The sequence below is a fragment of the Fopius arisanus genome, unplaced genomic scaffold, assembly GCF_000806365.1.
Source record: "Fopius arisanus strain USDA-PBARC FA_bdor unplaced genomic scaffold, ASM80636v1 scaffold00076, whole genome shotgun sequence".
Taxonomy (NCBI): Eukaryota; Metazoa; Arthropoda; class Insecta; order Hymenoptera; family Braconidae; genus Fopius; species Fopius arisanus.
Genome location: NW_011887815.1, coordinates 37,493 through 48,469, shown reverse-complemented (window position 1 = coordinate 48,469; position 10,977 = coordinate 37,493). Strand labels below are relative to the sequence as shown.

Sequence of the window (10,977 nt, the reverse complement as noted above, 5' to 3'; positions counted from 1 at the left end):
TGGTTGGTTGGTTGGTTGGTTGGTTGGTTGATGTGGTTGGTTGGTTGATGTGGTTGGTTGGTTGGTTGGTTGGTTGATGTGGTTAGTTGGTTGGTCATGTGAATATTTTTCAGTGTTTTTGTCAACTTCCAATTCATCAGAATCAGAATCAGAAATCTAGAGAAAATTCTACTGGCCACTAAATTCAATGGAAAAAGGAAACATATTGGCAACGCAGACGTCAATATCCTTTCTTTCAACTGGTCTCTGTGGCAGATGGATAGTTACTGAGGAGTTGCTTCTTTGGCTTAACCAGCCAAGATCAACCAGCCAACCAACCACATCAACCATATCAACCACATCAACCAACCAACCAACCACATCAACCAACCAACCAACCAACCAACCACATCAACCAACCAACCAACCAACCAACCACATCAACCAACCAACCCCCCTATGTAGATCTGATTACGCTCTATCCAGCTTAAGTCAAAAATCCTAGAAATCCAGACAAATCCAAACCAGACAAAATGTGCGGAGCGCGTACATAAACCGGCACCAACGGAACAAACGTTCAATTTTCGTGATAAAATGTCTAAAACGGAATTTGAACCAGTGAAAATTGTTAGAAAGTAATTTGTGCGATGATGCTGCGCTTAAAGAAGTCATTTCCTGGTGCAGTCGGCGTGACAACCAATCGATCACTAGAATATTTACTAATTCCGATGCGATGGAGGTTATGGAAATGGAAAAATATTCACTCGGAAGCAACCGCAGCTCTGGAAGTCGATTCCACAGGGCAAGTTAAACTCAAACTCGATCCGAGGGTTGAAGCTATGAAAGATAAATTAATTTACTCAGACTACATTGAGAGGAAGTGATTAAAATTTGGATATATGAAGAATAAAGCTATAATGGGCGAATTGGTAAAGAAGGAGCACGGCAGATTGTTGTCCAAAAGGCTTAACGATCCAAATTACAGTATTGCGTTGAAATATTTAAAGAGTGACGAGGAGAATCTGGAAGAAGTAGAGAATTCAGCTGTGGAGTCTGAGGAGATGGTGGACGAAGTAAAAGGTCCGAAAGCCATGCATATGCCTTATGCATCGACAGATCAGTATGAGTTCAAGGAGACTGAGGCACCTGTTGACCAGGATCCTGAGCCGATCCTGAATACTCGGTATCAGAAGCTCTATGAAAAATATCTGGAGGCCAAAGAGACCAAAGACTTGGCCCCCAGATTCAAGAGACGAATGGACAATTTGCAGAAATTAGTGGAAAGGATGGAGGCGAAGGAATCTTCAAATAACCCTGGTGAATCGGAGATGAAAAGACCAGCAGATACTTTTCACCATGTTCCACCAAACTGGATGACAGATTATGAGCAATACGATGATTACCAGAATCCTGATTTTATCCTGATATTATTTATAAAAAAACAACACTCTATCGTTATAGCATGTTGCATTTAGAAAATTTATTATTTTATTTATATATATATAAAAACTAGGGAATAAAAAAATATATTGTGTTGCCGATGATTTTATTGGTCTACGAAGGAGAGAATTATAATTATAAATCTATACATCAAGCGATTATTCAAATGAACATATAATGGCATTAAAATTACCTCGAAAAACTGTAGGTGGACATTACGTTCATATATACTATCAAATTTCCAAAGAAATTATCCTATTATTATGCATTAATGACACAGACCGCGTAATTTCTTTTCTTCATACTGTATCATTAGATTGGACTCCACCATATCTGATGTATGTTTATGAAAATTGAATTGAGGTGAGGTACTTCCAAGAGTTTCATCGTACCACCATCCGTAACTGCAGATACAGAAGAATCAAATCAATACTCTGATCGTTGGAATAATAAAACAATTTCGGCAGTCAAAGATGAAATGTGAATCAATCAAGTAAATTATAGTATCAGTTTAAAGATGATGAAAAAAATTAATATTAATAGTGAATTATACCTCTGACTACTCAGAACGGGAAATCGGTATAAATCCCTGGGTCCCTTGCGCTCCTGTTGCATCCGTCGCCTGACGGCTTCAGCGAGTCGATCCTCGACCTCACCCTGGACTTCCGGTAGTGCCTCCTTGTTCCAGAACTTGGGGGTAACAAAATTGGCTACAAATTTAAGAACACCTTTCTTGAAAGGTCCAGTCTCACTGAGTGATGATTATCCAACAGTACCATCAACCTTGGATACCAGAACCTCGGATCGTCCTGGCATCTGAGGTTTGGGAAAGCACAGCTTGAAGGGCGGTTTTGCTGATGGTCTTTTTATCAGAGACGGTGTATTCTCGCTTCCTCGAGATTCCGATGGATCCGTCGACATGTTATCCAGACATTTACTGGTCGGACTGAACTGACTATTTCTTCCTCATTCGGTTTATGTCACGACTTAACTGATCCACTCATGGCCCCGACCCTCTTATTAATACCTGCAGGGACTCCAGAATTTAGTTGATGCATCAAAGAACTCGCCCACCATTATTTGATCAATACAACGACCCGAAAAAAATTCATTGCCCCGACCGAGGACTAAGTGCATTACCGAGCAGACGAGGGATTCATTTCTAGTGATTTCCCGCGGTCTATCGATAATGAATATATCGATAATAATATACAGAAAGAGACGTCTCATTGTACAAAAGAATTTTCTGGGTTGAAGAAAAATTTTTCACTAATGAAAAGCGATTACAATATTTATTTGTCTATTTTTTCGGATTTTATGAATTTTCCCATTATGTGAAAGAAATGATTTTTTCTAGAATGGCAAAACGGTTTTGTAGACTAGAAACTCATTCTCTTGTATTAAAAAAAACGAATGACAAGTGTTTTTCCGTTGTCGATCAAGCTCGAAATGCATCGATTTCGGGTGAAAACGTCAAATGATTTTATGAACGAATGTGACATTTCAGGGATTGAGCGAGACTCTGAAAATATCTTAACACGATAACTGAGGATCAAGTGCAGTATGAAATAGACAAAGTTTTTATTCTCTTTATCATCACTTTTTATTGTAGTTCCAGAGTTTCTCATTGTGATAATGTTGCGGATCGAAATGATAATACAGTTGTTTGGCTACTGGCACCAATCACTAGAAAATCTCGACATTTCACTTCTCCTCAAGAAAATGGGGGATTCTCTCCCCACGTTTACAATTAGAAACCGCTGGCACAAAATCGATAATGATAAGATTTTTAATTTATTTGTAAAATTATGATACTTTCAATGAAGAACAAAAATTATTCATTGAAGTTTTCTTTTTATTCTGGGAGGAAACGATTCAAGTGGACTAAAATCTTTTCTGAACTCGCGATGAATACTCCAATCTAGAACTAGCGAGATGTTTAGGTCGTTTTTTACTCTACAAAAAGTCTTACTGCGAATGATTCATTGATAGAAAATAGAAACCTCAGGGTTTATTGAAAAAATGCATGAAGGCGCAAAAAAATGGTAAATCAACAGCAGTAAACTCACAATTCGAGAATATCTTCATCAGTTTATTCTCCAAGTCAATACTCTCGCCAACCCCACAATGATTTATTGACATTGTAAAAAAACTCGAAGTATCCTGCAAATATGATATCATGTTTTATTCTGTATTCAGTTTCGCTGTTTCCATTGTCCTCCCTCTAAAAATCCAATTCCCTCAATTTTTCTGTTGATTTATGTACCTCGAAATGGATTTCTTCTCCAACTCGAGCGCATTAAATTAAACAACGATGTTACGTTATTTGTAATACTTAAGAGTATCAGCATAACGATTCGTAGATGTTATAATTCTTACAAACACGTGCGATAACTCTCGAATAACATTTCGCATCTAGCAACATTCGCTGTTTTAAAATGTCTCAATTATTCATAGATACATATTTCTCTGGATTGTTAAATTTTGCTTTCCTTTATACACTAAAAGAGCAACATCGCTATATGCTACATGAATCCAATGATTTATTATTCAATGCGTTTTTATGAATAGTTGAGTCGAGGTATTTGCATTAATTGCGTTATACTTCCTAAGCCGAGATGATTTATATGAGGATGTCAAAAAATAAGCAAAATTAATGTTTATGATATAAGTAACATATTGGTACCAGCGCCGTTGGATGTTCTTAATTATCTAATGCTAGTCGTCAGCGAGATGGCGATGAAAAATCATCAAATTAAAGAAACAATCGTATGCATATAGATGTATAAACATATCACAATATTCGATTCGTTCGGGAGGGATGGAAAAACGCCGTGGAAAAATTTTTCTCATTCAATCCGACATCGTTTTCACAGTTCGATGTCTGATTTTTTATTTTTTTTATGACTTGAGTTGTCAGTGCATAACTGAACAGTTAGTGATCCAGAGACAATTTTTCAGATTTTTCCACGCGTTCTGCGTTCGCCGGTTTGTCATCTCCCAGTGTTTCAGGGTGGCAATTTACCTCTTGTGGGCATTGTTTAAATCTTATTAAAATATAGTAATTAATGGAGTTTGTACATTCGCAATCCAGTCTCAACATTGAATATATTGTTTACCGGGGCAAAACCCTCGTAGCGTACCATGGAGACGAAATATTCTCAGATTAAGAATAATTCAATTTTTGCACATGTCTTGTGTCACTGAGACGTATGAGTATTGTTTTAATTATAATCTTAATTATTCATAATTCCTCAAAATAAAAAGCATGCGCATTTAATTTCAACAAGTTAACTGTAAAGTTGAGCTTTACAGTTTCGTTAAATATCGATGGAGTTCGAAAAATATTAATTCTACGAAGAATTATCTAGAGACATTTTTTGTTGGCTATTTTATCAGCTGCAAAAAATTCCTCTAGCGTCTTGACGTTGAATCGATAGTTTTGAAAATAAATCGACAATTAAAATAAAATGTTAGTCGACTCAACTTAGTTTACTACTTTATTAATTAATTTCTTTTCAACGAAAGTGAAGGAATTGCGAGAATGAATATTCTCGAACGTTAATGAAGATACTTCTTCAGTTTTTATATTCTTGTTCGAAGAGTATTTTTCTCCATGTTAATTTCCTTATTAATCGTGAATTTGAGATTGAAAGATCATTCTCATGTGTTATTTCCAACCCATCAGAGTGTCACGTCGCGTTATTTCATTTCGTTACACTCAAGTAGTTGTCATTATCATTGAATCAGAAATCCAAAAGACAAATACAGACAGTAGAATAAACTATCTCCAAACTATCTCCATGAAGTGAAATAAACCAGACGTGCGCCCAATTATCGATAGGCCTGGTACACCGCAAAAATTATCGATACTTCCAACAAGTCATCGATATTCATATTATTCTTTTTTCGTCCCATTCTATGGTGAACATTGTAACGAAGCGCAATAAACAATTTATGACGTCCATGCGTCTAAAATGTTATACTCAGAAGCGTCAAAAATATATATTTGAATACCGTTAATGTACATATTGGGTATTAAACGATTCCATAATTTACAACTACGAGTGGGTATGAAAAATAAAAAATATTTTTTGGCATTTTTTTTACTTTTTCATCGTTTTATATGTTTAGTTTTTTTTTTTTGGTTTTCCCATTTTTTCATTCTCTAGTTTGTAGTCTCGAGGAATAAGGACGAGGGCCAGATTGGCGGATGAAGTGTGATGTGATAATACCTTTCATCTGCCAGGTAGGCACTAATTAACGATTCTCATCCGTAAATTAATCGATTAGTGGACATATTCAACTCATCTTCACATGGACGTGCGTCGTTCAAAGAGAAGAAAGAAAGAGATCAGTGGTAAATAGGTGAAACGACTTGTCAGTTACAAAATTATATTCATATAATGCAAGAATTTTTTTTCTATCAGTGGTAAGTGAGAAGTTGATAGCATTTTGTTTATTGCGTGGTGAATAATCAATAATGCACGAAGGAAAATCAAAATTAAATTTTTTAAATCGATTCAAGCAGTTCAGATAGTCTTCTTTGGGATTTATCTCGTTATATCGTTCGGAAAAATTGATTACTCATTGCAGTGATGAGGAATAAAAATGAAGGCCAGATTAAAGTATGAAATCTGACGTGAAGCCTTTGATCTGCTAGGCGCGCGTTTTCCAAGTAGAAGAAAAAAAAAATGAATGATGAAAAAGTGAAATTGTTTGATTTCACAAAATTGGATTCATGATTGTTTTTTTATTAGTGATGAATGAGACTTGTATAGGAGTTGGGAGGTTAATAAGAAAATAATAAGTAAAGAAACGTAAGAATCAAACCAAAAGAAAGAGAAATTCAACCAATTAAAATATGGTCCTTTTTATTATCTTTTTTCATCGTTCTGAAAAAATGATTTCTCACTATTTCTTGTATCTCCACGTAGGCGTAAAAAAAAGGCAATAAAGAACGTAAATTTTTTTCATCAGTTTCTCTCTACGAATGTCTGTTATCTTCCTCAAAGTTTTTTTTTACAGCAGTGGCGACCAAACTCGTGAATCATAACTGAATTCAAGATGATGCAATTGCAAAGAGAAATTTCATTACCATTCCCCCTATTTTCACATTTTTTTATAAAAAAAAAATGTAGAATGGATCGATGTTACAGTGGTACCTCTCTGAGATTCTTGTTAGTGTGACTACAGAATCATAAAAATTTGCAATTCATGGTTTTATGATAAAACTTTTATCTACTTCCGGTCGCCACACGCACTCATTTTATTACACTTATAGGTGCAATGATGTATTACTTCAGACTGATAATTATGGCCATCCCTTTGTTTTCCATGAATCATTTTTCACTCTTCATATCACGCATTCTCATTCATCCGATCACTCGTACATCAACTCGATAGAAACCGATATTTTTTACTCGACTGTTTTTATTCATTCATTTATTTATTTATTTCATTAAGAGGAAGCTTTAATCGAGACTCAGCATCAATTTTTCAATCATCGAAAATGAAAATTGAATGGAAAAAATAATACGTGAATTAATATTCTCCACTCATTCAATCATTTCTCTCCGGAAAAAATTGCATGCAGCTCACTAATTCACAATTATCCTTCCGACTAAAAATTTGGTTTCTCCTTTTCTATGTGGAATCAGCGTTTATCTTTGGAAGTCCCTAATCTGGTGAATTGATACAATCGATCTCAATGAAGACGAAATACGAGAATGAGCTAATGATAATCTGATACAAATATTCTCTCCAAACCACTTCCTCATCATTTTTTTTATTGTTTTCCATCTTTTCTGAAAATTATCGTATAAACTTTATTTATTTGTACAATTGAGACTTGAAAATTTCATCCACGATTACACAGAAGCATTCGAGTTCTGATAATGATTCAAGGACGTATTATTTTGCGAGAACTTGATCATCCAATAAAATTTCTCCCACTGTCCTCCATTAATGGTGTTCAATTATTTCTGGAGATGGACCGATAAATGTGAAATCCCGAGTAAATAATGCGATTCGATCCGAATCTCATTTTATATATCATCTTTCTATACATTAATGATTTTTTTTTTATTTACACATTGTAAGGAGCAATTGGTGCTACGCCGACAGTGCGTAGAATTATGCGCATGTTTCGATTCTTTTAACTTCTCCTCTTCCTCTGGAGGGATAATTCAAGGGATAATTCTGCACTTGTCGGTGGTCACCAAGAGCTGTTCGAAATAAAAAAAAAAACTATGCATTCTACAAATTACATGAACCAGTCCTCTCGTGCGAATTATCTCGAATGCATGAAAGGAAGAAATTGAATGATTACATTGAGGGGAGATGAGCAAATTCCAAATTTTTCTTTTTCTTTTACCTTATCCTCATATTCTTGCACAATTTTGTGGCGAAATAAGATAAACGAAGAAACAAACCGGCAAAAAAAAAATAAAGAATTATTTTCGACTCCATTACAACTGTGTACTTTTACATGTCCACCATTTTTGCAGAACTTCTAAGAAAGAAATAGAAGAAAAATTGCAGATCTGCTTGAGTTAAGAAAGCTTGGAATGCACTATACTCCCGAAACATTGAAACACTCCCGAAAAAAATTCGCACAAGTGGACTTTCACTGATGAAGGCGTTGATTATTCTCTTGTCTTACGGAAAATGCAATTTTTAAACCAGTCCTAATCCAGAGGTAATTTCAATGTTCCATTTATCGTGTTTCGTATTCTCCCACCGAATGTTCTCATAGCAAAACTCATTCATTTTTACATATAAGTTTCGTCAGGACGTTCCTGATAAAAAAGAAAGCCTCCAAAAATTTCTCATCTCGATGACATTACTACATAGCAAATGAAAATAAAAGCGTAACATCCATTGAGAATGAGATATCGATTAAAATAATAAATAAAAATCGACGACTAACGAGGGATAAAGGAATATATGTAGTTCAATCGAGAAGTTAATTTTTCGGACAAAAAAAAAACTCCAAATCCACAAATGTAATTTTCTCCTCTGAATGTCAACACGAGGCGTCGAACGAAAATAAACAAAATGATACATGATAAAATGAACAGCGCGGGGGAAAGGGGGGGGAGCAGAAAATAATTCATGAAGTGCAAAAGAAAATACTGGTTTGTATCTATAAACATAACTCGCGGAACGTAGTCGGCAAACATTTCTCCATTTTTCGTCGCTCAATTTCGATATGATCAAACTAGCCAATCTGTCTAATTCTCTGATTCAATTCGACAGAGTCTCACTCAAATAATCCTGCCTCAATTACTCCATCAATCATTCCTCTGATATCTCTGATATCTCTGATATCGCTCATATCCACATGTCTTGTACTTCATCCATCCTATACTTATTACAGGTACTAATTTTTAATTTTTTTTTGTTTCTTTTATTATTTTTTGTTTTTTTTTTTAGTTTTTTGGGTTCACTTTGAGTGAATGTCTAGACTACGTCCTACAAGATATAACGATGGAGAAAAGAAATATGGCTTTGGGTTCATAATTTTCTGGGGTGTTTTCCATCTCTTCCAGCATTTGGAGCTTATGTCACAATTGTCTGAATTATTTTTCGAATTGATAATTCAAGAACGATGATAAGTGCCAATTATTGTTCCAGTTTTTTGTGTCGTACCCTTGAAGAGTTTAGGTGGGCAGATTAAAGGGCAGACATAAGTGATAAAAATGTAATTAAATTGAAAATCCAGTTTTCATGTTTTGCGCCATATTTTCTGGTTATTCCGCAATTTTCGCAAAATTAAATAGTTTCTGCACATGAATTGATCTGTTACGAAGCTGTCGACATATTTACCTTCAACGATACACCAAAAAAACTATTGAACCCAGAAGAATATGGATCTCACTGAATTTTCCTCAAGTAAAAAAACCTTCAAATCTGAATTTGAGCTATTTCCCGTGACTCTGCATCATTGAAATCTCCAACAAAATTATGGCAAATGTGTAGAAATGGGAATACAATTTCCTCTCGAAAGACTAAAAAAAATTGCGGAAAAAAAAATACGAAAAAACTGAAGAAAAAAGATGATGGAGAGAGAATTTCAGCCACTTGGAGAAGCAACAATTGCTGGATTCTGACTGCCAAGAAGACTGGAACGTGCCTTGATGCGACGTTGCATAAGTCTACTCTCACTCGGTGGGGACAAGCCAAAGAGCTGATTCAATGATTCTTTACCAAGAAGACGATTCTTACCGATGATTTTTGGATCAGACGAATCAACAGCTGAATTCATGGAGAATGACTTGCGCCTTGGACCAATCTCAAATTCCTCAGATGAGTGTGTCGCACAGTTTTTGCTTGGCTCTGACAATTCACTGCTCGAGTCTGACAGATGACCGTAGGGATGATTGTCCTCGTCAGTGGATGATGTTGAGAGTCTCGGTTCACGACTTTCAGCGAGATCATTGAGATTCATTGAGAAATGTTGATGAACCACACGATTAACAGCCATTGCTGACTCAGCAAATACAGACAGCTCGCGTGCAGAATTATTTCTCCTGATAATTTCCGGCGTTATTAGCGGCCTGTCACCAGCTGATGTTGGTGTAGGTCCTGGATTAACCCACGAATGATTGAGTACGCATTCAGCGCTGAGTCGTTGGTGTGCATCTTTAACCAGCAATCCGCGAATTAGATCCTTGGCATCCTCAGAGATTGCTCTCCATTCGCGCTCAGGAAAGTCATACCTTCCCTGCTGAATGCTGGTGAACAGTGATTCCTGACAAGCCTGACAGTTCTCACCCTTTTCCCAGCCGCACTCAGTGCCGCAATTACCATAGAACGGTGGATATCCACACAGCAGAATGTACATGATAACACCAAGACTCCACAAATCGCATCGTTTATCGTAATAACTTGTTTCACCAATGAATGCTTCAACGACTTCTGGAGCCATGAATTCAGCGCTACCAACTGGTGTTAATAGCTGTGGTGTTGCCACAGGGCTTGACAACGAATTGTTGAATTTTATTCCCGAGCCAAGATCAAAATCACAGACTTTGATTGGCGTCAGTTTGTCTGGATAAACGCAGAGAATATTTTCAGGCTTCAGATCCCTGTGTGCAATCCCTGTTCGGGCAAAATAACAAAATTTATAACATTTTTAATTGATCCCTAAATGACTGTTCAAGGGACAGAGTCATGTACATCAGTAGCGAAGAGGTCAAGGGCAACAAGTCGGCTTGTTCCCCCAGTCGAGTTTTCGAAGAGCAACTTCGAATCTGAGAGAGATAGCGATATTTTAGCCAGGACTCCTTTTGTCGAGTCGAATGTGCGCTCGAAAAAAAGCCCTACCAAAAATGTCGATATTTCTCTTAGTTTCGGAGACATTGTGAGAAACAAATTTTTTTTTCAAAGAAATTTCGAGATTCTTTCGCGATGTTTCTGAAGGAAAATATTTTTTTTATATTAATTGTAGCTCTGTTAAGGTGAAAAGATGGATTTTTAAATGCCAGAGACGTTTGTATTCATTTGATCTCTTCAGCACTTGGATCGATTCCGTTACAATTCTAAGAACTAGAA

General features: G+C 36.1%; 2 protein-coding genes across 4 annotated transcripts in view; both read right to left on the bottom strand.

Annotated features, from left to right (window-relative positions):
* Positions 1 to 1,513: 1,513 nt before the first annotated feature.
* LOC105269879 (uncharacterized) lies at positions 1,514 to 2,631 on the bottom strand. Of its 2 annotated transcripts, none has more exons than XM_011310457.1 (3): positions 2,196 to 2,631; positions 1,973 to 2,147; positions 1,514 to 1,823 (listed from the first exon to the last, which is right to left on the bottom strand). In XM_011310457.1, exons 1-3 carry the CDS (start codon positions 2,338 to 2,340, stop codon positions 1,688 to 1,690), a joined length of 456 nt encoding a protein of 151 aa, XP_011308759.1. In that variant the 5' UTR covers positions 2,341 to 2,631; the 3' UTR covers positions 1,514 to 1,687. The 2 variants fall into 2 exon arrangements, with proteins under 2 accessions (XP_011308759.1, XP_011308760.1); XM_011310458.1 differs by having other exon boundaries at positions 1,973 to 2,129.
* A 2,917-nt stretch (positions 2,632 to 5,548) lies between these two features.
* Positions 5,549 to 10,977, bottom strand: part of Lk6 (Lk6 kinase) — a 30,323-nt gene continuing 24,894 nt past the window's right edge. For both annotated transcript variants that reach the window (XM_011310455.1, XM_011310456.1), the window contains one exon: positions 5,549 to 10,524. In XM_011310455.1, the coding sequence (XP_011308757.1) occupies positions 9,497 to 10,524 (1,028 nt within the window). In that variant the 3' untranslated portion in view covers positions 5,549 to 9,496. The remainder of the gene's footprint in view (positions 10,525 to 10,977) is intronic.

Coding starts and splice junctions, on each gene's coding strand:
- LOC105269879 (XM_011310457.1), bottom strand. CDS start 2,340: ATGTCGACGGATCCATCGGAATCTCGAGGAAGCGAGAATACACCGTCT. Junction 2,148..2,195: donor TCTGGTATCCAAGGTTGATG/GTACTGTTGGAT, acceptor CTTTCAAGAAAG/GTGTTCTTAAATTTGTAGCC. Junction 1,824..1,972: donor CCCGTTCTGAGTAGTCAGAG/GTATAATTCACT, acceptor CTGTATCTGCAG/TTACGGATGGTGGTACGATG.